Here is a 27,325-nt window from a genome sequence, read left to right as displayed (position 1 = left end):
TTTAGATGAAGACTGAAACCCTGAAACCATTCTTAGTACTAATTTAAAATATATAAAGATGATAAGTGATTTTTTAAATTCTACTGTGAAAACAAAAAAATAACTCACTTAAACAGAATATTCTGGATATAAGAAGTATATTTCTGATTAGAAGGTACAAATTGCCAGCAAAATTAATTCTGAAAGAAATCTATGAATTCATAATAATGATTTTTATGTTTTTGTCATCATAGTAGATATAGAGTCTTAATTTTCATATTGTGTTTCATGTACATTTGTCACTCTTCTCTTAGGCCACAAGGCTGAACTATCCACTCTAACCTCAGCAAGGCTGTATTGGCTCAGCAAGGCAATAACAGCAATAAGACACTTCTCTTCCAGGTCTTGTCCTCAGTTACTATGATTCAGCATGGGAACCCTGCTACCTGCATGGAGCTCCAGTTACAGTCTAGACTACCCTCTACCTGCAGCTCCTTCCAGCTTTGACCTCCCACACAGTAGAGTGGGCAACAGAGCTATGCTTCTACAGATAAGAGCCAGCCCACATCCTACAAAAAGGTGTATCACCACCAGCAAGTGGCCTCTTCCTGTGAGAGCCTTGCTTTCTTTGAATAGGTCTGAAGCTCAGCCATGGGATAAAGGAATTCGCCTCATTCTTAGCTCCTTTCTTGTCCTCTCCTCAACCTGGAGGCAGTAACTGTCTGAGATATGCTACTTTTGAACCTCCTACTGTCCCTCTTCCCCTCCCTCAGTAGTTAACTACTTTCTACCAGTAAACAATCCTTCATATTAAATTTTCCCTATTCAAATAACTGGCATGATGTCAGTCACCTGACTGGACCTTGACTGATACAGATATTTAATAACTGCCTCAGGTTTGGTAAAAAACTTTCTGCAATGTAACTCAATTTATTGATGGAATACCAACTTATATTGACCTATATCTTCCTTCCATTAACATACCTGATCTGATGATGAGTTACATGATCATGTTTAATTACTAATACTTGTCTCTATAAAAACTGTGGAAACAGGGAGTAACAGAGTTTTAAAAAAAGACTCTTTTCTAATTTGATTTTATTATATCATACTGAGCATAAAGAGACTGCAAAAACACACTTGGCTTTTGAAAGTGTGGCTATCATTTCTACAGCACTATTTCTTACACTCCCACTTACCAACTATTGGTCAAATGCTTTCTTTGGAACCAACATTTGGAGTCTCTTATTCACAGTATACATAGAAAATGATTACTTTCTGCTTGCTACCTTAGCAGAATAATTGGAACAAATACATTTTAAGACTCACTCCAAGTGGTTCATTTGCAAGTATAAGTAAGTTGTTCGATGGATTTGGAAGTGTATCTTTTGTATGGCCAACTGTTCTTTTCTTAAAGTTAGTAAAGTTTCACAACTTTGAGGTTTGTGAAAAGGGAAAACTGTAATTTTAGCAGACAGTGTTGTTCTTAGGCGTGGACAAACTTGGGTTGCTGCCCAGCTTCCCAACTGTAGGATTGTGCTGCTCTGTAGCTTGCCAGGGCCTCTGTTTTTTGCTAATAGACCACAAGTTTTCTTGTGGTTTTTCTATTGTTAAGGATGATAAAAACAGATTCTTACAGAAAACTCAGTAGAAACGTACAGTGCTTGTACCAGAAACACTGAAAAAAAAATTCTTATTTTAGTGTTCATGGTATTTTTCTCTCTCTTTTTTTTTTCCTTTTGGCAGAAAACAGAGGCACAGCCTGGCTCGGCTGGCACCTCAGCTCAAAAAAAAAAAAGAAGAAAAAAAAAAAAAAGAAAAATCAGAAGAAAGGAAAATTGAGGCGCAGATGGCATCAAACATTCTCAAAACCTCCATGATGAAAAGTTCTGAGATAGAATCTCAGGGATTGGGCAGCCATCCCTTTGATGAAAGGTTTTTCAAAGATCTCTTCCTCAATTTAAGTTAAAGAAATGGGTTGGAAAAGTCTATTAGAAAGAAAAAAAGAAAGAGAGAAAGAAAGAATGGTTTAGTCACCCAAAAGAGAAAGCACATCATGAAAAGAATAGAGGCAAACTGAAATTCTCTGGATAATTACTCTAAGTGAAAGAGGGTGGGGGACAGTCCTAGCCTAGGGGGATTTTTACTTCTTTTAGGTAGACCTTCACCAAAGCAAACATAAAAATGACAGCTATACTAGGCAACTTGATTAGATAATCTTTCATAAAGTCTTAGAAAGCATAAAGACCACAGAAGAATAGTATCATAATCATTATTGATACCCAATCATAGAAGCAAAATTATCCTCCATGCTTCTCAGATAAGTATGTGAAAGGCCCCCTTGCCCCACTCAACATCCTTTAACAGTATAGAATGAACGGGTCGTTTAGTCATGACTCAGAAAAACTTACATTAAAATTCCAAATGATACCAAGCACCCAAGGAAACAGTAACTCTTCTTATAAGCTTTTACTAAATTATTACACAATGGTAAAATTGAGGCTTACCTACTAGTAATTTACTAACTATATCACTTTAATAAATAACAGCAAGCAGTATTTAATTCATGTAGAGTATGTACGCATTCTCAATTATTTTAAGAACCTTTGAAATCCATTATTTCTGAGAAGCAGAAAGAAAATATGATTTTCTAAAAAAAAATATTCCAAAGAGATACTGTTTAAGGAAACAGTTTTAAAAGGCTGATAAGAAAACATCAAAGGGCTGCTGGGACAAATGATGTTGAATGTAAGTGAATCACAGGCTCAGGGAACACATTTGACTTCTTAAAAATATTCTCCAAATTGGTACCATTTTACTCTCTGCCAAACACCCTTCATCTTAGTCTAGCACCCCAAAGCAATGTCTGTTGCTCTCATATATCAGCTTCGGGATCCAGGCCCCAGATTGTCTCTTTCCAGCTATTCAATGAGGGTTGTCTCCTAAAATCTCCATCTAAAATCACCTGCTTGGTTCTTGGTTCTTCAGGATTTTGTTACAATTCTGTGATATCCATGACATGAGGCTCCATGACTAGAAGCACTCTGCTTATGAGATACCTTTCACTGTCCTGTTCTCAGAGGCATACTGGAAATTATCTACAATTTTACAATTATCTACAAACATGTTCCTTACCAAGGGAATCGCAAGCACTGTGGAAGATGATAAGAGAGATCTGGGGAAAAGAAGAACCTTGTATTAATCTCAAATGATATCACTTGAGGTCATAACCTAAATATATATGAAGGCCATGTAGGTTCCATAAATAAGTTACAGAGTAAAGATGAACTAGAAAAAATAATGCTGCATTGAGAGTGTTACTTCTATTCCATTCAATTATTAACTTACAGAATTATAGAGGACATATTAACAGAGATCCCTACTTATCAAAGCCAGAAATCTAGAGTCTTAAGTGAATTTTCTCTTTACTTGTTTCAAAAGTAATCATGTGAAGACTGAGCACAGCATTTCAGAAGACAGTACAACCTATGGCCATTGTTCTTTCTGAGGAAGTTGCCAACATGAAAGGCATTCCTGTGATTAACAGTTAAAGATGTAAATATTGCTTGAGAGGAGGAAGATTGGATACTTGACAGACATAAGGGAAGAGCTCGTAACCTGCAAAGTCATGGAAACTAGGTTAAGTCTGTGCCAACACAGTGCTACTCAGCGACAAAGCAGTTGATATTCAGTGAACTTAACAGGTTTCTACATAATTTAAAAGCAAATGGTTAATCAAGATTTAAAACATTTGATAATAAATAATAATTAAGTAGACTGTGCTTTTTTTTTTTAAGCTAAAGGACTTTTATACAAGTGTTTCTCTCAATTATTCCTGTATGAACTAACAAACCAAAAAAGAGTAAATGCTTTTGTTGGTGGTTGTTTCTTTGCAGCATCTAAACAGACCACTTAACAGATTACATTTTCAGGCACCTGTATGGCTCACCGAGGGATATCATAAAAATGACTGGGGCACAATGTTGCTTTTTATCTGAATGCTTTATTCTTCATATCAAATTAAAGCTGTATGTGCTCATCTAGTTTCTGTAGTAGTATCAAATAAGGAGGTAATAGGTGGGAAGGTTGAGGTGAAACAAAAAGGGTTAAATTCACAGATCATCAGAGAGCAGTGTGAACACATTATCCAATATTAGGCAAGAAAATGAATTATTTAATGTCATTCTCTATTAACCCAACAGTTAAAATAGGACCAAAATATACATAAAAATGAAATAAAACAATTAGGCAACACTTTAAATGGTTCACTATTATTAACTCATTTAGTATTCATTGTAACTATACCGGTCATAATGAATTCATTTGATATTAATGGGAATGTTCAGCAGCAGTTTCGTTATAATGAAGTTTTAATTCATGTGCCATTAAAGCAATACCAAAATTTATAGTTATTTTTTGAACACTGTACATGATCCCTAATTTTAGGAAACACTGTAACAATGGTTGTCTTTTTTAAAAAATTGGGGTGAATAGCCCAGATTTAAGACAAACTAGGATGTTTGCCTTGAGCTACACCAGTAATGTTAAAGTTGATGGAGCTTTGCGTAATTAAAATGATCTATGACATTTGGGAAAGACCGGGGTAATGGCTACTTCAAATTCTGTCATATGTCAATATTTGCTAATATTTAACTGTTTCATGCTACTAAACTTGTTAACATAATGCCATTAATGCAGTCTCAGCCAAGATATTTTGAACTTCCCATTCTCTGTTTTTGTGGAAAATTGGAGGTAAATTATATATTTTTGGCATTTCATTAGAATAAATAGTGATTTTAACCATTTCCAAATAATGTGTCATTCACACCCAAAAAGTAGATAAAAACTATATCCTTTTTAGTGACTAGTACTAGGTTTTTTTGAAAGATATTGAGGAATGTCTACAGAGAATTCCTCTGTAGAACTGCAACCATAAGGTCTTAATAAAAACCTTAAAAATGGCAACAGAAATGTACTCAGTAACAGGTTTACTTTTACTTTCTGTGGAGGCAGACTATAAACCAATTTGCTAAACTGTATAAGCACTAATGACAACAGACAACCAAATCCACAGTCCAATCAACAGACTCACTAAAAGTGCATTTAACCCTTTAGGCAGTTATTTGGCAATGCATAAGAAAGCAGCCTACCTCAAAATTCCTTATTAGAAATGTTATGCTCTAATACATTGTTCACAGGATAGGTAGCCTAGAGATATATGTGCATATAATTTGTTATTTTATTAATTATTTTGGAAATAACTAGAATAGTTATCTTAAATTAATTGGACTAGTTATCTTAAAATAGCAATAGAGATTGCTTTATGTCTCTCCAACCTCCACTGCAAATTAAAAAGTTTTTAGAAGTAGGTTTTATAAATTTAACTCATATTGCTACTTTTCTTGCTATTTAAAATAATTCATTAAAATAAATTAACAAAAATTCATGAATGTATAAACTAATTCATTAAGATATTATGAGTTAATAATATTTTTTAAAAGTTTTCCCTCCTAACTGAAATAATTAAAATACTGAGCAAAATATATGAAATAGTTTTAAAACATTGGATTATAAGGAAACCAGTAAAGAAGGGAAACCAAGTGAGTCCTATGATTGTTCAGCTTACTATCTGGAGGGAGAGTTCCTAAGACATAGCACAAGCAAGGGAAACCTATGTGGAGTCCAGCCAGCTCTCTGAGTTGAGGACACAGAGTGAACGTGGAGTCCAGATAGACCAAGGTAGCTAAAATTCACAGAAAAAAGTACTGGAGAGGAGATAATTGCAGAGAGATAAAGAGAAAGAGAGAGAGAGAGAGAGAGATCCAGAAATCTATAGTGGGTTTCATGAGATTTCACCTCAGTCCTAATCAGTGTACATGTGTAAGGAAGCTGCTTGAGGCTGGGGAATGAACAGTATAAAAACCAGAGAGAACAATCTCCAGGACAAACAGAGAGCTAAGAGCAGAATTTGCACAGACAATAGTAGAAAAGTCTTGACAAGCAACAAGGACAATGGTCTCTGAGATAAAGGAAATAAACTATCCTATCGACAGTCCTCAGGTGGAGTACGTAGAAGGTTATCGCCTCAGGAATGGACAAAATTAGTCCTAAACTAAAGTCAGCTCTGATATGAATTAACAAAGCTTAAAAGCAAATGTCAAAAGGATCAAACTATTTTTCAAGAAACTTAACTGCAACCAAGAAAAAAAAGAAGTCAAACGATATGAGAATAAAAAAGGCTAGGACTTCCCTGGTGGCTCAGTGGTTAAGAATCCACCTGCTAATGCAGGGGACACGGGTTTGGTTCCTGGTCCGGGAAGAACCCACATGCCAAGGAGCAACTAAGCCTGTGTGCCACAACTACTGAGCCTGTGCTCTAGAGCCTGCAAGCCACAACTACTGAGCCCACATGCCACAACTACTGAAGCCCGTGTGCCTAGAGCCCATGCTCCACAATAAGAGAAGCCACCGCAGTGAGAAGCCTGCATGCTGCAATGAAGAGTAGCCCCCCCTTGCTGCAACTAGAGAAAGCCCGTGTGCAGCAACAAAGACCCAACACAGCCAAAAATAAATAAATAAAATAAATAATTTTATGTAAAAAAAAAAGTATCCAGCAGCCAGAAGACAGAAGTTACAATGTCTGGACTCTAATCAAAAATTTCCAGGCATGAAAAAAACAGAAAAATACTTATCCATAATGAGGAGAAAAATCAACCGATAAAACAGACCCAGAAATAATATAGATAATAAAATTAGTACACAAAGCCATTAAAACAGCTATTACATATTTGCTTCATATGTTTATAAAGGTATAAGAAAAATTGAGCAGTTAAGTGGAAACATGAAAAATTAAAAAGAATTACAAAGCAAACTCCTAGAAATAAATATTGTAATTCTTCAGTTGAAAAATACACTGAATGATATTACTAGCAAATTATATACTGAAGGAGAAAAACTCAGTAAACTTGAAAAATTGCAATACAAACTATCCAACTTAAATCTGTCTAATAGGCATGTAATTGGAGTATCCAGAGAAAAGGAGAGGAGGAACAGAAAAGACATTTGAAGAATTTTCCAAATTAGAGGAAAAGTATAAACCCACAGATACAAGAAGTTCAATGAACTTCATAAAATCACAAAAATAGTAAAAACAAAAAACAAATTGGACAATTAAAAAAATACATCAAGGGACTTCCCCAGTGGTACAGTGGTTAAGAAGCTGCCTGCCAATGCAGGGGACATGGGTTCAGAGCCCTGACCCGAGAAGATCCCACATACCGCGGAGCAACTAAGCCCGTGAGCCACAACTACTGAGCCAGTGTGCCACAACTACTGAAACCCGCCCGCCTGCTTACAGCCTGTGCTCCACAACAAAGAGAAACCACTGCAGTGAGAAGCCCAAGCACCACAATGAAGTGGAGCCCCACTCACCACAACTAGGGAAAGCCTGCACGCAGCAACAAAGACCCAACACAGCCAAAAATAAATAAATAAATAAATTTATAAAAAAACTAATACATCAAGTTGGTAGGTTTAATTCAACTAACTCAATTATCACATTAAATGTAAATTACTTAAAGGCAGAGATTAAATTAAAAGGCAGAGATTATCATATTTGATGAAAGTTAAGAATCAACAACATGTTGCATTAAGAAACATATTTTAAATGTAAAGATCAAATAGATTAAAATTAAAAGGATATAAAATGATATTCCACGTTAACACTAATCCAGAAGAAGCTGACATGGCAGTATGAATATTAGACAAGGAAGATTTCAAAACACAGAATAGTATAATGATAAAAAGGTTTATCTCAAGAATGCAAATTGATTTAATGCTCAAAATCAATGTAATATACTCTATTAAAAGGCTAAAAAAGGAAAACCATATGATCTTATCAATATATGCAAAAATAAACAGAAATTCAAGCTCTATTCCTGTGAGAAATACTCCTCTGAAAAAACTAAGAATAGAAAGTAATATCCTTAAGCTGATGAACTTGAAATCTATAGCTAATATCATACTTAATGCAAAAGATTAAATGCTTCCCTCTAACATCATGAATAAGACAAAGATGTATGCTTGCACCACTTTTATTAAACATACAGTTCTTTATAAATATATCTACCCATTTGCTATTAATGAAAATAATAAATTTTAAGCACCAGTGTTGGGGAAAAAAATATTAGCTAGTCTAGAAGTCATTTTGCCAGAGTAAAACTAATGTAAACAATGATTGCTATTGGGTGGGGGTGAATCAAGATGGCAGAGTAGGAGGATGCAGAACTCAAGTTCCCCCACAAACACATCAAAAACACATCTACATGTGGAATAATTTTCACTGAAAACTAACTGGAGACTGGCAGATAGACTCCTCTAAAACCAAAGCTATAAGAAACATCCACATGGAATCAGGTAGGAAGGGAAGAAAACTGATCAGGTTGGGACCTGTGCCCCTAAGAGAGTACTCAGAAGAGGAGGGGGATTACATGGACAGAGATAATCCCTGGAGAATAAGCATTTTGAGCCACATGTTGGGAAAAAGAGTCCCCTTGGCTCGTTGGAGGTCTGGTAGGAGTAACAGGAGGGCTGTGGGAAACCTGAACTCCACTCATGAAGAGTGTACACATGCTTCCTTGCTCCCAGAACAGGGCAGAGATGGCAGATTGAAACTGCATTGAGACATTGGCCCACTTTCCTGCAACTGCCCTGGTGCGTGCCCCAGCCTGAGCCAAGCAAATGTTCTGGCCCCACTTGCTTCATGATGCAAACTGGGGTGAGGGATGCTGTGGCCAAGGAGAGAGCTCAGCTCCGAGAGACAAAGGTGGCTCTGACCCAAAGCAGCATCTGACCAGGGAAGGGGTAACTACTACTGGCAGTGTATCAGAAGCAGTTTGGGTCTCTGACTACAGCTGGAGCCACAACAGCCTGCATCCAATCCCATGCCAAGTGCCTGTCCCAACCCCTCTTGCTCCAGCACTGTTCCATTGTGAGGCAAGCGTGCTGGTGATGAGATAAGAGAGCGCACATACTTAAAGAGAATGGAGCCAGCTCAGACATGACCTTCAGGGCTTCTGCTCCAGCAACTTGGGACCTGCCCTCACCCACAGTAGGGTGGTGCTGGCCACTGAACAGAGGAGAACCACAGAGTCATACCTGGCTCTGGCCCTAACCACCCATCTCCAGCCACACTGATTACCAAGATGATGGCTACCAGCACACCTTGGAGAAGGACATGTCTCTTGTTCATGTCAGATCCAGTTCTCCCACCAATGCCACTGGGCACATGCAGACTATATAGGGATGCTCCCACACAAGGACACCCCATCAAGACCGCAATAGGTAACTGTTTCACCTAATTTCATGGAGACAAAGTTAAGCAAAATGAAAAGACAGAGAAATTTGTTTTAAGTGAAAGAACAAGATAAAACCACTGCAAAAAACTAATGAAACAAATAAATAATTTACCAGCTAAAAAGTTCAAAGCATTATCAAAGGATGCTTACTGAATTAAGGAAAAGAATAGATGAAAAAGTGAGAATTTAACAAGGAACTAGAAAATATGAAAAAGAACCAGTCAAGAATGAAGAATATAATAATTGAAATTAAAAACACACTAGAAACAATGAACAGCAGAGTAGGTGACACAGAAAAATGCATAAATGATCTGAAAGATAGAATAATGGAAACTGCCCCACCAGAACAGCAAAAAGAAAACCAAATAAAAAAATAAGAACAGTTTAATGGGCCTCTAGGACAAATCAAGTATACCAACATTCACGTTATAGGGGTCCCAGAAGGAGAAGGGAGAGAGAAGGGGGTCGAAAATGTATTTGATGAAATTATGGCTGAAAAGTTCTCAAACCTGAAGAAAGAAACAGGTATCCAAGGAAAAGGAAACAAAGAGGGCCCCAAACAAGATGAATTCCAACAGAGCCACACCAAAACATATCATAAGTTAAATGGCAAAAGAAGTTAAAGATAAAGGGAGAACTCTAAATGCAGCAAGAGAAAAACAAAGAGTCATATACAAGGGAACCCCCATAAGGCTATAAGCTGATTTTTCTGCTAAAATTTTGCAGGCCAGAAAGGAGTGGCATAATATATTCTAAGTGCTGAAAGGGGAAAACCTTCAACCTAGGATACTCTACCCAGCAAGAATATCATTTAGAATTGAAGGAGAGATTAAAACAAATGAACAAACAAAAAAAAAGCACTTCTCAGACAAGTTAAAACTAAAAGAGTTCATCAATACTAAACCTACTCTAAAACAAATGTTAAAGGGGCATCTCTTAGGTGAAAAGAAAAGGTTATAAAAGAAATATCTGTAAGAAAAGAAAAATACCAATAGTAAAGGCAAATATATAGCAAAGGCTGAGAATCAACTATTTAAATAAGCTAGTATGAAGATTAAAAGACAAAAGAATGTGAAATCAACTATAATTACAATAATCAGTAAAGGGATAAAATGACGATGTAAAATATGAAATAAAAAAACACAAAGTGGGAGAGGGGAGTAAAAATGTGTTTGAACTTAAATGACTACCAGTTTAAAACAAGTAGATATACTTATAGGTCAACATTTATAAACCCCATGGTAGCCACAAATCAAAAACCTACCACAGACACAAAAAAACTAGGGAGAAAGGAACACAAGCATACCACTAAATAAAATCATCAAACCGTAAGGGAAGAAACTAAAAGAAGAAAAGAGCAGAGAAGAACTACAAAAACAGCAAACAAGTAACAAAACTGCAATAAGCACATGCCTATTGACAATCATTTTAAATATAAAGGGACTAAATGATCCAATCAAAAGACATAGGGTGGATGACTAGATAATAAAACAAGACCCATCTATATGCTGCTTATAGGAGACTCACTCCAGAGCTAAAGACACACAGACTGAAAGTGAGGAGATGAAAAAAGGCATTTCATGCAAATGAAAATTACAAGAAAGTATAGGTAGCAATACTCATATCAGACAAAATAGACCTTAAAACAAAGTCAATAACAAAGGATGAAGAAGGGCATTAAATGATAACAAAGAAATCAATACAAGAAGAGGATATTACACTCATTAACATACATGCACCCAACACAGGAGTACCTAAATATATAAAGCAAATACTGACAGATATAAACACAGAGACTGACAATAATACAATAATAGTAGGGGACTTTAACACCCCACTTACATCAATGGACAGATCATCCAGACAGAAGATCAATAAGGAAACAGTGGTCTTAAATACTGCATTAGACCAGTTGGACTTAATAGATATCTATAGGACATTCCATCCAAAAGCAGCAAATACAAATTCTTTTTGAGTGCACATGGAATGTTCTCCAGGATAAATCAATTGCTATGCCACAAAACAAGTCTCAACAAATTTAAGAGGATAACAATCATATCAAACATTTTTGCCAACCACAACAGTATGAAACTAGAAATCAATTACAGGAAAAAAAATGGGGAAAGCACAAACACATGGAGACTAAACAACATGCTACTAAAAAACAATAGGTCAGTGAAAAAATAAAAGAGGAAATCAGAAAATACCTCGAGACAAATGAAAATGGAAACACAGCTTTCTAAAATCTCTGGAATGGGGAGTTCCCTGGTGATCTAGTGGTTAGGATTTGGTGATTTCACTGCCGTGGCTCGGGTATAGTCCCTGGTCAGGGAACTGAGATCCTGCAAGCCCTGTGGTGTGGTCCAAAAATAAACAAATAAATAAAAATAAAATCCATGGGATGCAGCAAAAGCAGTTCTAAGAGGAAAGTTTATAGTTATACAAGCCTACCTAAAGAAACAAGAAAAATCTCAGATAAGTGAACTAACCTACCAAATTAATGAATTAGAAAAGAAAGAACAAACAAAGCACAAAGTCAGCAGAAGAAAGGAAATAATCAAGATCAGAGAATAAATAAATAAAATAGAGACCAAGAAAACAATAGAAAACAAAATCAATGAAACCAAGAGCTGTTTTTTTGGAAAAAAAAGATAAATCTTTAGCCAGACCCATCTAGGAAAAAACGGAGTGGACCCCCAAAAAACAAAATAAGAAATGAATGAGGAGAAATAACAACCAATATTACAGATACAAAAAATAAGAGAATACTATGAACAGTTATATGCCAACAAATTAGACAAGCTAGAAGATGGAACAATTTCTAGAAACATAAAACCTTCCAAGAATGGATTAGGAGGAAGACAATATGAACAGACCAAACACTAGTTATGAAATTGAATTTGTGATGAAAAAGCTCCCAGCAAACAAAGATCCAGGATCAGATGGCTTCACAGGGGAATTCTCCTAAACATATAAAGAAGAGTTAATACCTATCCTTCTCAAAGTATTCCAAATATTGAAGAGGATGGAAAACTCTTAAATTCATTCTACAAGGCCGCCATTACCCTGATACCAAAACCAGAAAGACACCACAGAAAAAAAAAAAAAATTACAGGCCTATATCTCTGATGATTACGGATGCAAAACTACTCGAACTCAACAATATATAAAAAGGGTCATATATCATGATTAAGTGGGATTTATTTCAGCGATGCAAGGATGTTTCAGTATCTGCAAATCAATCAATGTGACACACCACATTAACAATATGAAGGATAAAAATCACATGATTTTCTCAATTGATGCAGAAAAAGCATTTAACAAAATTCAACACCCAGTCATTATAAAAACTTTCAGCAAAGCTGGTAAAGAGGGACCATATCTCAACAATACAAAGCCCATTTATGACAAACTCACAGCTAACATTATACTCAATGGTGAAAAACTGAAAGCCTTTCCTCATAAAATCAGGAAGACAATAAGGATGCCCACTCTCACCACTTCTACTTAATATAGAAGTCCTAGCCACAATAATCAGACAAGAAAAAGAAATAAAGTTATCAAAATAGGAAGGGAAGAGGTAAAACTGTCACCATGTGCAGATGACATGATACTATATGTAAAAATCCCTAGAGTCTCCATGAAAATACTATTAGAACCAATAAATGAATTCAGTAAAGTTGCAGGATACAAGATTAATGTACATAAATCTGTTGCTTTTCTATACACTGATATGAACTATCAGAACTATCAGAAACAGAAAGCAAGAAAACAATCCCATTTAAAATTGTATCAAAAAGAATAAAATAAATAGGAATAAACTTAACCAAAGAGGTGAAAAACTTATACTCTGAAAACTGTAAGACACTGATGAAGGAAACTGAAGATAATAGAAAGAAATGGAAATGTATACCATGCTCATGGATTGGAAGAATTAAAAGTGTTAAAATGTCCATACTACCTAAAGCAATCTATGGATTTAATGCAATCCCTATTGAAATACCCATGACATTTTCACAGAAGAAGAACAAAGAAGCCTAAAATTTATATGGAACCACAAAAGATCATGAATTCCCAAAGCAATATTGAGAAAAAAAAAGAACAAAGCTGGAAGTATTTCCTCAAAGTCAGACTACACTACAAAGCTACAGTAATCAAAACAGCATGGTCCTAGCACAAGAACTGAAACATAGATCAATGGAACAGAATAGAGAACCCAGAAATAAATGCATACACTTATGCTCAATCTATGACAAAGGAAGCAAGAATATACAATGGAGAAAAGACAGTCTCTTCAATAAGTGATGCTGGGAAAACTGGACAGCTACATGGAAAGGAATAAAATTATACTACTTTCTCACACCATACACAAAAATTCAAAATGGATCAAAGACCTAAATGTAAGACCTGAAAACATAAAGCTCCTAGAAGAGAACATAGGCAGAATGCACTTTGACATAAATCATAGCAATATTTTTTTGGATCTGTCTCCTAAAGCAAAAGAAACAAAAGCAAAAATAAATAAATGGGACCTAATTAAACTTAAAAGCTTTTGCACAGGAAAAGAAACCATCAACAAAACAAAGACAGCCTACTGAATGGGAGAAAATATTTGCAAATAATATGACCAATAAGGGGCTGTTATCCAAAATATATATAAACAGCTCATACAACTCATTATCAAAAACCAAACAACCCAATTAAAAAATGAGTGGAAGACTTGAATAGATATTTTTCTAAAGAAGATATACAGGTGGGCAACAGGCACATGAAGAGATGTTCAACATCACTAATCATCAGAGAAATACAAATCAAAAACAGTGAGATATCACCTGACACCTGTCAAAATGGCTGTCATCAAAAAGCCTACAAATAACAAATGTTGAGAAGGATGTTGAAAAAAAGGAACCCTAGTACACTTTTGGTACAAATTGGCACAGCCAATGTGGAAAACAGTATGGAGTTTCCTCAAAAATCTAAAAATAGAATTACCATATGATCCAGCAATTCCACTCCTGGATATATATTCAAAGAAAATGAAAATACTAATTTGAAAAGATACATGTACCCCAATGTTCATATCAGCATTTTCTATAATAATCAATATATGGAAGCAACCTAAGTGTTTATCAACAGATGAATGGATAAAGAATATGTGGCATATATACCCAATGGAATATTACTCAAACATAAAATAGAATAACATTCCGCCATTTGCAACAACATGGATGAACCTAGAGTGTATTATATTTAGTAAAATAAGTCAGACAGAGAAAGGCAAATACTCTATGTTATCACTTATACATGGAATATAAAAGAATCAAAAATGAATTTATATAACAAAACAGAAACAGACTCACAGATATAGAAGTAAACTAGTGGTTACCAGTGGGGAGAGGGAAGGGGGAAGGACAAGATAGGGGTAGAGGATTAAGAGATACAAGCTCCTACATATAAAGTAAATAAACAGCAAGGATATATTGTACATAACAAGGAACATAGGCATTGTTTTTAATAACTTTAAATGTAGTATAATCAATAAAAATCACCATGTGTACACCTGAAGCTATTATTGTACATCAACTATATTTCAGTATACTTCAATAAAAAGCAAAAACACAATTGTCGTTATTTCTGTATATAAAAAATTGAGGTAAAGGTCCTCAAAAATAGCAAAAATCAGATATACTGAGGCATTTCATCACAGGACTTAACACAAAGAGGCTTTCAGGTAGACAAAAACAGAAGAGGGCAAACATAGCTGCCATTATATGACTCTCATTGTTTTCCCATCATCAGTAGGATGCTAATGGCAGAAAGTATCCCTCTGCTTCTCCATTTTCACTACTTCAGGTCTTGTTGTCACAGACCATAGTACAAACACTCTTCTTGACTTAACATAGCTGAAACAGGACAGTTTATTCCATCTTGTCTCCACTGTCCAAACTTTTCCTTCTCAGAAATGGCACCACTTTTATCAGCCAGTTAGTTGCTACTATCCATCCAGTTAATTGCTCAAGGCAAAAAATTGGTAGTTATCTTCTCATTTCATTTCTTTACTTTTTCACACCTGATATTTTCTAGAACAGTTAAGTACTGTCTACTCTACCAGTAATATTCATCCTGAGTCCAATCTGTTCTTGCCATCTCAACTGTAATTCTAGTTCCAGCTATTATCTCTTTCCTGGACTACTGCAACAGATTTCCCTCTAATGCATACTTGATTTACAATAACCCATTGTAGCAACTATCTCTAGTGATTTTCTAAATCATAAATCAGATCATATTATGCAAATGTTTAAAACCAATCAATGTTTCCCAGTTCTACCACAATAAACTCCTTACTATGGGCTGCGAGACTGTACATGATACAGACTTGGTCTGCTTCATAGACTTCTATTTTTCTCTTCTTCTCATTCCCCATCCTCCATCCACACAGGCTTATTAACACTTACGCTCTTTCCCATCTGATAACCTTCACCTTTCCTGTTCCTTTTGCTTAAAAATCTCTTCCCCACATTTACACTACTAGCCCCTGTTCTTACCTCAGGTCCTCTTTCATGATGCCGTTCTTGAATACGAGACTAAAGTAGAATTCCCTACCCCAACTGCCACTCTCTATTATATTAGTACTAAGAGTTTGCCTCCTTCTTTTTAATGCTACCTTAAAGTCAGGGTCTCAGTCTCTTGTCCAATAGTGTATCCTCAACCCCTACAACAGCAACTGGAGATTGGTAAACCCTCAATAAAATATATTCACTGAGTGATAAAGTAACTTAGTGACTCAGGAAAATGCAAACACTCTGTGAGGTATAAAGTGTAGATATGTTGTCAGTAAACAATAGGCAGAGGGAAGGAAAGGGAATTTTATGTTGTCAGCACATTTATTTTTAATAAAAAGTACAATTAATTTATAAAGGTATTGGCATATAAAGGGCTTGCTCTCTAATGTCTTCCCTCTTTCCTTTTTGATCAGTTGCAAATCTGTGCTTGTGAAGTCACAATTCTCCTTAGGAGAAGATTAATTGTATGCATGACTATTTGACTATTGGCCACTACTGCACCCTCTATCAACTTGCAGTGAAATATATTAGAGACAAAATAAACTGTTTTGAATCTTTTATTGATGTTTTCTTGTCTTTTGACTCCATGGACAGGATTCTGTGATGGATTAACCTTTATGAGGTCAGTACTGGCCCCTGGTTATTGATGTTCATGCAGGACCTTCACCTTAATACCACCTTGAGAGGAAGGGTCAGTGGGAAAGTTCTCTAGACAAATCAATTAGAATAGATTTGTGTCCTCCATCCTCCTTTTTAAAACCTATTTTAATGACTTCATATCTTATGCACTCAGGCAGGTCATTCATTAAGTAAAGCTGTTACTTTATAACTTGAAAATTAAAGTAGCCAAAAACATCATTTATGTGAGATGCTTTTGTGCTCAGTTTAAGTAAGTAACAAAGTGCACTGGCATGAAGGTGAGTTAATCCCCTTGTCCCGGCGCCCATAATACTTTGGCAACTAGTGAAATGAGGTCATAAATGAGTTAGAAAACAGCCAGAACTTCAATTAAGGACATCTAAATGTGATCTCACATATAGGTCTGCAAGATGATGGTAATTTATTAAGATAAAATTTAAATAATTGCATTGTGTCTCCTCTTAGGGGAATAGTATTTCATCAGGATGGATGATTAGCCTAAAGCAGCATTTCTCAATGTGCAAATATTAATAGGTATGACTAGTGTATGGAATTCAAGGCCAAAAGTAATCATCTTTAAATTTGCTTCAGCACGTGGTTTCTCAACTTCAGCACTATTGTCTAAATTGTCACCTCCACAGAGAGGCCATCCCTGACCACCCCACATAAAACAGACCCTCTTTATTCACTCCTCTATCCCCTTACTTTGTTATTTTTTCTTATTGCACTTGTCACTACCTACCATTATATTGTTCATCTCTGTTTTTCTATTGTCTGTCTCCTCCACTAAAGTGTAAGTCACTTTTAGACAGTGACTTCGATTCATTCACAACTCTATCCCCATGCCAAGAGTTATGTCCATAAAATAGTAGATCTTTGATCTATGCTTGTTGATAAATATATAACTAAATTTATATGAAATAACTAAATAAATAACTAAATTTCATATGAGCTAGATTCAAGCCTCTGCACCTACAGAGAAAAAGAAAGGCATTTGATTTCCCATATGTGGCCATGGTTTCATTGTCACAAAATACAAGCTACCTTAAAAGTTAAATGGCTGTATTCTCTAAGCCCTACTAGAAAGAATAATTCAAGGTCAATTACCCTGAAATTTAAATCAACATTTCTGTTAGAAGTCCTCTGGTATAAAGTTTACAAGGCTATTAAAATGTGAACAAATTCAGTTACTTAGCAAATATTTTGTAATCAGTTTTTGTTTTTGTTTTTGGCAGAATTCCACACCAAATTACATGTTTGAAGGGAGACATTTTATGTGTACTTTGTAGAAGTTATTTTTTAATGACCTAGGTAGAGTCCCCATATTATAGAATGTCCAAGCTAAAAGCAGCATAGAAACGTTCTGTGTTAAAGACTCCCATCTGTCCATGCAATAGGACAGTTTCTGGGGAGATTTTAGAAACTGCCCATTAGTTTTCTCTTGGCCCATTTTCATATGGAGTTGGACTTATTTTCCATGTAGATATGTATCCTGATCTGGGAATTGCCAGTCCATCAGGTTCTCCTTTCCCATTCTTCCTTTATAGTAATATTTGCAACTATTTACAAAAGAGAGGAATCCTATGCCTCATGCTAATCTTACTGTGGAGAAATGCTCATGATGGAAAAACCCTTGGGACACCTTCAGAGGGGAAAGTGTTAGGCAGAAAAACTAAATTACTTCAGTAATTGAGTATTACAGCTTTTTGTGCTCTGTTGGTTTCTGATCATTTACTTACAAAAGAAGTGAAGGAAAACCTAGTAGAATTCTTCACTTATAGATCATCTTAATTAATTTTTGGTAAAGAACCCCAATGGGAATTTTGACATATAATTTTGTAGGAATTTTAAAAATTCAGTCACAGTGCTATAAAAATATCTTACCACTAATGACATATACTTATTATCTAAACAAATTTTCTCCATGTTTACATTTAAGAAAAAGAAAAAACTTCTTGGTGAATCCTGCTCATTCAAGTATGAAGCAAACATGGACTAATCTATGAAATAAATGAGAAAATAATCCTTTTCCATTTCTTAATAAATGCATTTTTACTAAGATTTTCCTTTTATTTATAATTATCAAAAACACTACTAATATAAATATTTTGATCACTTATATAGTAGCAATAATTTTATGGTGAAAAACTAGAAGAAGAAAATTAACCCTTGCAGCCTAAGAAGGAGAGAAATTTAAAAAGACTACTATGAATGTTTATACTTTTTTTTAGAGAAGTATGTTAAAGTGATAATAAAGCTTTCAAGTATAAAATATGCCTATATTTTAGAATAAAATTTTGAGAGAAGAGTGAATGAAAACACAATTTCTAGGAGAATGAGGAATGATATAATATTTCCAACTGTTAATAAAGAGTTTGTCTTCATATTTTTAAGTTGATGATGAAAATATCAAATTTCTAGAATATTTATATTCCAAAGGATACATTTAAAGGAAGGATATAGCCACTTTTTTTAATGTCAATATTTGAAACTTCTGGAAATTATATCCTTTTAACTACTGAAAATTATCACAAACATTTTTATATATCAACTTAAAAATGTACAAGTTAATTGTTATTTTAAAACTCCTTTGGAGATATGAGCAAAGTAGCTAAAAGAACATGGTGTAAGGTTGTATTTGGAAACTATGATTCTGATCTCTGTAGGTAAACATTTAAAGAAATCCCATGTGAAACTCCATATTATATTTACTTTACAAATATTGTTGACATAGTTCACTTCATCATACAAGATACAGTTCTGTTGGAGTCTTTTTCAGCGTAAGTATCGAAAAATACCTGGATACCTTCTGAAGTACTGTTTTTGTTACCTAGAAAATTAATTTGCTTGTAATTGGCATAATGTGTTTTTAAACTAGAAGCAAGACTAACTTATATTGTGGTGACGTGTGCATTTTTAAAGCCATCTCTTCTTTTTTGGAAGTGAGGGAAAAGTAATAGAATATTTAGATAGTTAGATATAAATATAATGCCAGATAAGAATATAAACATTTTAGATTGTTAGTGCAAACTCTCCATTCCAGGGTTACAACAACAAGATGACAGAGTAGGAAGCCTCAGAACCTCCTTGCTCCTATGTAAACACTGATTTAATAACAATACTGGAACAATCCCTGGAGTGATAAATCTAGAAGCTAGTTAAGAGACTGCTGCATCCCAGGTGAGTGTGAAATAAGCTGCATTGAAGCCAGCAGGAAAATTTATTGAATCTTTTCACCAAATTTCCTCCCCTCAACACAGAACCCCCTGACCAGGAGGAATCTCCCAGCTCCTGACTTCTCCCTGGGGAAAGAAAGAGAGGCCTGGACCATACAGTTTTCAGGGGTGGAGGCTACTTGTGAGACTGGTTTCTGTCTCACTTGTCCCAGAACACTGAAGGGACCTAGCATAATCTAGATGCCTGGGGGCCACTGAGAACAAAAGGAGATGGGTGGCATTCTGTTGTTCCAGAGGGTTCATGGTACAGTAGATAAAGGCTGATATAGCTCAGTGGCCTTTCCTTCAGGGTGGGGAAGAGAAGAGTGAAACTCATGTCCCATGTTCCAGCTTTTTGAGTTACTGCTTAAGGGATTGGCTTCTGTCTTGAAGCTCTGACAGAACCCAGCATATTCTTGGTGCCTGGGGACCACTGAGAACAAAACCAAGTTGGACATCTTACTGTAGAAGATCTAAAGCAGAGCAAACAGAGGCTGGTATAGCTTGGTACTTCTCCCTCAGTGGGGAAAGAGAAAAGTGAAGCATCTGTCCAACATTCTGGTTTTTCAGTGATCTGCTTGAGGGACTATTTTTTGTCTAGCCTGTCTCTGAGCATGACTGAGACTTGCCATACCCTAGATACCTAGAGACTGCTGAGAAAATAGCTGGCCAACATATTTCTGCTTTAGATGACCCCCAATACAGCAGGCAGATAGCAGAAGAAGTAAGAGATTATGAACTCCTTAAAAGAAAAAACAAAAACAAAAAAACTGCAAAATCTCTCTGGTTAGGAATCTATGTACACAAGTCAAGAGAAAGCACACCACATAACAGTTTTGAAAGATACCCAGAATTTGTAGCTGGGGTGATTGGCAAAAGTCTTTCCCTATTTGAAATCAGTCAACAAATATGAAGAGTTTTATTTTTCCTTTCACATATGAGGATACCAATAATAAAACATTACAAAGAACATGAAGAAATAGGGGAAAATGCCCAATAAAAGGAACAAAATAAATCTGGAAGCTGACTCTAAAGAAAAGGAAGTATGTGAATTACTTTTTTCTTTTTTAATAACTCTTATAAAGAGGCTCAACAAGCCCAGGAAAATGATACATGAGCAAAATCAGAATTTCAATAAAGAGATAGAAAATGTTTAAAAAGGACAAAACAGAAATTCTGGAGCTGAAAAATACAATTTCTGAATTGAAAAATTCACTTGAGAGGTTTAACAACAAACCTGATGAAGCAGAAGAAAGAATCAGTGGACTTTAATACTATTCATTTGAAGTTTTGCAGTCAGAGGAACCAAAAAAAAAAAAAAAAAAGAAAGAAAAGAAAAAGAGTAAAGAAACAAAATAAAAGAAAAAAATGAAAAAGAAAGAAAAAGAGTAAAGAAAAAGTCCCAAGGACTTATGGGACACCATTAAGCATGCCAATACACACTTTATAGTCCTAGAAAGAGAGGAGAGAGAGAGGGAGAGAGAGAGAGAAAGAGAAAAGGGCAGAAAGCTTATTTAAAAAAAAAAAAAAAGGCTGAAAACTTGCCAAATTTGGAGAAGGAAATGGACATCCAGATTCAAAAAGCCCTATATAACCACATAAGAGCAATCCAAAGAAGTTCACACCAAGACATATTACAATCAAATTATCAAAATATCAAAAGTCAGAGACAAAAATAATTTTTCAAAGCAACAAGAGAAAAGTGACATCAAATACAAGGGAACCCTCTTAAGAGTATAACTGGATTTCTCAGCAAAAAGGAATGAGATGATATATTCAAAGTGCTGAAAGAAAATTATATCTGGCAAAACTATGCTTCAGAAATGAAGAAAAAAAGATTTTTCCAGGCAAACAAAAGCTGAGGGAGTTCATACCAGTAGATTTGTCTTACATGAATTGCTAAAGAGAGCTCTTCAAGTTGAAACAAAAGACACTAAATAGCAACACAGAAGCAAATGAAAATATAAAGCTCACTGGTAAAGATAAATTTATAAACAGATACAGAATACTGTACTTCTATAATAATGGTGTGTAATTCTCTTTTAATTATGTTAAAGAAGTTAAAAGACAGAAATATAAAAATAACTATAACTGTACATATATGTTAATAGTAAGAATATTAAAATGTAATTGATAGCATTAAAAACAGTGTGTGTGTGTGGGTTGGGAGGTGGGGAGTAAAAGTGTAGAGTTAATGTAAGAGATTTACATTTTTATCACCTTAAACTAGATTATTATACCAAAAGGTGTTTTATGTAAACACCATGATAAACACAAGAAAATACCTATAAAGAAAGAAAATGAGAAAGGAATCAACACGTCACTACAAAAAAAAAAAAAAAAAAATCAGTAAAACACAAAGGAAGACAGCAAAAGAAGAAAAGAAGGAAAAAGAGCTCAAAAAGAAGGAAAAAATGCTACTCACAGGGTTATACTTTAGATCTTCAGATCTTTTTCATCCTACAGCTGAAAGAACTCTGAGTTCTTGTTATAATGCACATTCTGATTCAGTTGGTCTATGATAAGGTCCCAATTTCTGCATTGCTCACAAGCCCCAAGCAAATGCATGCTGGTCTGCTGTTCTAAGGACCACATATTGAGTACCAAGAATTTAGTGCATTGAAATGATTAAATAAAATACATCTTGACTGAATTAGTGATAGTGAATAAATGGGGGAAAAAAGGATACCACAACCTTTTCTAACCTTAAGAATATAATCAAGAGAGTTTATGATTTTAATTTTCACAACATTTACTAATAGTTCATTTGTAACAAAATCACAGCCAAGATTTTTTTCGATTAATAGCTTGGATACAATGAAGATCCCAAGGAGCAGTATTACTTAGGTCAACAAATTATTCAGCAGAAGTTATTTTTACAGTACCTTGAATAGAGAAACAATTTGGAAACTATACTGTTTGTGTTGCTCTCTTAAATCAAGCCATATTATTAGCTTATCTAAATTTTGACAACAACTAAAATTTAATTTTAAAATTTTAAAGGGTTAATCCTTAATTTAGCATCATAATAAAATGGTTTTTCAAAACGAAGATTTCCTATTTTGACTTAATAAATGTTTCCTGGATGAATAAATGATTAAGTGCCCGTTATGTGCCAGAAAATGTTAGTGGTTAAAAATATACAGATTAATAGAATGGTTTGTAACTTTTATAAGGTTTCACAGTCAAAAGAGGAGAAGCATAAAATAATGCAGATGGAACCTTTTACAGCAATATGAATAAGGTATCCTGGGAGCAACAGGAAAAGAAGAATTTACCTATGACTTGAGAGGTCAAGAGTTTGTGAATGAAATTACACTTAACTTGAGTTTTTAAGAATGACTCAGAGTCATTTTTAAGAATGACTCAGAGTCATTCTTAAAAATGACTAGACAAGGTTATGGAAATGCCATGACACAGAGGGGAAAAAAATGTATTGAAAGAGAAAACGAGGCCACAATGACCAAAGTGCATTGTGAAAGTAAAAAGCCTAGGGATTGCAGGAGTGGGGTTATTGAAAAGATTGCTAAGGCTTAGATCACAAAGAATTTTTTGGTTCACATGAACCTTTTTGGACCTTTTCTTGCAAGTTAGCAGTTTTCAACACATGTTTCTGTGTAGCACATATGAGAGATGATATTTACAATACAAGATTCAATGCCATGGGCAGAGCCAAGTTATTGTAATTCCTTGCACTCTGTCTATGCTGGTCCTTTACCATGTAACATAAGAAACCATATACAAAAATAAGCAGGTGAAAATGTGGGATTACTACAACTTTCATTCTCCACAAGTTGATTTAGTGAAGTAAATCATTCACAAAAATTTTCATGATACGCATCTGAGCCTAATACATCACATCACTGTACCATTAAACCATGGTGTTCTAGATTGTTGCTGTATTGAAAATAAGGCTCCACTAAAGATTTTAGATAAGATTGTGCATGATCACATTATTTTAAAGAAAGGACATTTTGGTGGCAGTGAGGAAAATGAATTGGTAAGTAGAAGGAGTAGAATGAGGACCATCATTCAGCAATTATCAACATCGAAGGGACACATTTCCCTAGAGTGACATGACAGACACCAGGAATTGGCCAGCTCAGTTCTTATTTCCAATCACTTTCTTTTTTCCTAACTCCACTATAGTAGATAATAAAAATAATACCCACTTAACTTGTTTCTCCAGCAATGAGCAGTAGGCCTGTGAGAGTCCAGGCCAGTAACATGTGAACATTAGTCTGTGCAAGACTTCTAGGAGGGCTTTCGTCATTAAAGGGACATTCTGTTTGTGCTTCCTTTCACCAATTCTTTCTGCCTTGAATAAGGAGGTGATTCCTGAAATGGCCTAACAACTTTGTGTCCATAACTTCCAAGAAAATTGCTGAGAGCTGATGTTCTTGAGTGGTCTACAGCAGCCTTCCTCCAGGATTCTCACATTAAAAACAAAATGAAAACTCTTTTTTAAGTTATTGCATGTTGAGTTCTTTGTTCCTTGCACATAATAGGAGATATTTCTGAAGATCAAAGTGGGACTTTTACAAGCTATATGTGTGGGTGTTCTGGTGTATTCCTTTTCTATCCCAGTGAGACATCCTTTATTGTAAATTATTGCTTTAATGACCCACTGTTATTGATGGGAGCATGTTATATCTTTCAGTAGTGATGCAGTAGGGGGAAAAAAGCTCAGAAATCATTTGTTGCAAGGTTTTTAGAATAGATCAGGTAAAATGGAAAAGGACAACTCTGCAGCAATAGCAGTGAGGATGTAAAGAAGGGAAATGAAGAGAAGCAATAAATATTGGGAGGAATAAAAGAAATACAATATTGGGTTTGGAAATCATAGAATTTAAAACATCTGAGGGATATCAATAGATGACATTTACTAATCTTTGGGGAATGTGATTCTGAAACACATGAGAGATATTAGACATTCATATGCTGATGTGAAAATCTTTATAATTTAGGTCAGGAGAGTTAAGCTTACTGTCCATAGTCCAAATAACTTCCAAATGAATCCACAGTTTAGTTATAGCACATTTTAAAAAAGTAAATAGGTTAACACTTATGGATGCTCATCTACCAGTAAGGAATTTTAGAACTGGGTATAAATATGGAAAAGTTCAGTTCACTTGTCATGTATATATAATGACATATATAAATAAAATGGGAATGATTTTACTAATTTATTGGGTAAAAGAAACATAATGTGTTCCTACCAGCACTGGTCTATGAAATGTGTAAACTAGGTTCATACATGTATTCATATATTTATTAAACAAATAAGCTTACAGTCCAATAGTAAATATAAATTCTAATCAAATAATCATTTAATATGTAATTACAACTATGATAATCATGAAGCAGGTGATTTAGGAATATGGTGCTTTGAAATGAGAGCCTACTTTGAGTAATTTGAACTCTGAAGGAGATGAGACAGTACTTTTTTGAGAAATTAAAAAATTGGCCAAGATCTGAAAGATGGTTAAGAGTTAAACTGGGGCAGGGTATGGAGAGTTCCAGGCATAGAAGACATACTTGCAAATACCTTGGAGTGGGAGGAAACATGGAAATAAGAGAAATACAGAGAGCCACCAGGATTGTCATGCAGTTAAGGCTAGAGAAGTTAGTGATGGCTTGGGATTTTGTGGGCCTGTTAGAGAATTTGTTCTCATCCTATAGCACTGGGAAAACTGTTAAACGTTTATAAGCACAATATGGTGGATAAGCTAATCAAGATTGAATTCCCTTCATGTTCCTGCCCTTAATCATTCTTAATTTATAAAAGAAGAAATATCAAAGCATTATTAAAAACTAGTACTATTTGCAAACTACATATATATTATTTGGAAGAAGACTATAAATAGGAAGAAAAAGTTATTGTTTAATGATCATATTGATGTCTTAGGAATCAATTAAGGATAAAACATATGTTGTTAGTAATATTAAAGAGTCAAAATAATTCACACCTAAATTCTCTTCTGTGTTTAAAGATGGATGAGTTTGGGGGTAAAACTAAACTTTGCAGAAACTGAAATATCATGCATGTACAGTAGGGTAGTAAATTTGATGAAATGGTCCTAATTTCTTTTTCTTTTCTTTTTCTTTTCTTTTTGGCCTTTGACGTCCCTTTACACGTACATCAACACAAGAGTTAAATATAATATACGATAAAATTCTGATTTCTTTGAAAATACTCATTGTAGATTCATTGTTGTTAGCCAGTTATTCTATCAGCAAATAACAATTTGTTCTCCTTCAATCATGTTTCACATTTTCTTTCACTGGATAGAGCAATCCTGACCACTGCTCTAACAATGGTGTTAGAGGACTTAATTTCTTATTTCTGGTGAATAGGAATACATGACAATTTGCACTTCATTGTGATGTTAGCTGCTTATTTCCAGTATATACTCTTGATCAAGTTACAAATGTATTATCCTATGCTTAACTGACTAAGATTTTGGTTCAAGAATGAATATTAATTTTATCAAATACCTTTTACATGTCTATCCAGATGATCATTTGGTTTTTCTCTGAGACCTTTCGATGAGATAAATTCTATTGATATATTTACTATTACTGAAGCAGCCTTGTACTTTTGGAATAAAATTTAAGTAAAAAAATGAAAATGAAAACAAAAGACATCCACATCCAAGTTGAAATGAGGAATAAAGTAAAGACTATCACACCAACATATCTGAAGATACAGTCAGAGAATGGATAAAGGAGGAATAAATTAATTGAGGAAGTGGGGATATCAATTGCCATGCTCTGAGTCTATATAGCAGGAGCATTGTTTCTTTCTACCCATATTCTTGTAAGCTAAAATCAAAAAGATGATAATATATGCATTAAATTTTTAAAAATTTACTTGAAAATGTTGTATCACAACATTCCAATGAACTGTATTCTAGGAGGGCTATACTGCAAATGCCGTACTTATAAACAAGTTCAAGTTCAATGGAAGAAGAGATTTTGGAAAATAATAGAGAAAATGGAGAGAAGTTAAATCACAATTATAGCAGTTGTATCATGAGCATGATTTTTATTTAAGTGTGTCTTTATTAATAAAACATTAGTTCAGAATTAATGTGAATTACCAACCATCTCTTTCATCAGTAGATCTTCATTTCAAGAAAAATGGATAGATCATGTTCTTCCTACCAAAATCACCCATAGAATTTATATGAGGAATTAAATGAATTATCTGGTTTGTTGTCTAAATAATGGCAATGTTTGGTCATACTTATTTATAAAATTGATGAAAAATCATCCTGAAACCAATGATAACCTATAGCTAGGGTCTGTTTGAATTGAGATACATCCCACAATTCTTAATAGTTCTGCCTCTCTATTGAAATATTCTTTCAAATTTTCTCAGAATTGCTTATATTGAGAAATAAGCCAGAAGATCCTCTCTATCCATTCCTATATGTGCATAGAAAAAATGAATATCATAGTTTAATTTATTTACCATTATCTAAGTGACATTATCTCCTATAATTCTCACAATCACACTTAAGGTATTCTTGTTTTGATTTTACACAAGGAAATGAGACTTAGAAAGGTG

At 34.6% G+C, this 27,325-nt stretch overlaps 1 protein-coding gene across 5 annotated transcripts in view; it reads left to right on the top strand.

The window, feature by feature from the left end:
• Nucleotides 1-27,065, top strand: part of LOC309622492 (uncharacterized protein) — a 639,059-nt gene extending 611,994 nt beyond the window's left edge. For all 5 annotated transcript variants that reach the window (XM_082378571.1, XM_082378570.1, XM_082378569.1 and 2 more), the window contains one exon: nt 1,726-27,065. In XM_082378571.1, coding sequence (XP_082234697.1) covers nt 1,726-1,948 — 223 coding nt within the window. In that variant the 3' untranslated portion in view covers nt 1,949-27,065. The remainder of the gene's footprint in view (nt 1-1,725) is intronic.
• The last annotated feature ends 260 nt before the right edge of the window (nt 27,066-27,325 follow it).

Source organism: Balaenoptera borealis, assembly GCF_965194805.1.
Source record: "Balaenoptera borealis genome assembly, chromosome: 2".
Taxonomy (NCBI): Eukaryota; Metazoa; Chordata; class Mammalia; order Artiodactyla; family Balaenopteridae; genus Balaenoptera; species Balaenoptera borealis.
The sequence above is the reverse complement of the archived record's forward strand: the minus strand, read 5'-3'. Positions and strand labels throughout refer to the sequence as shown.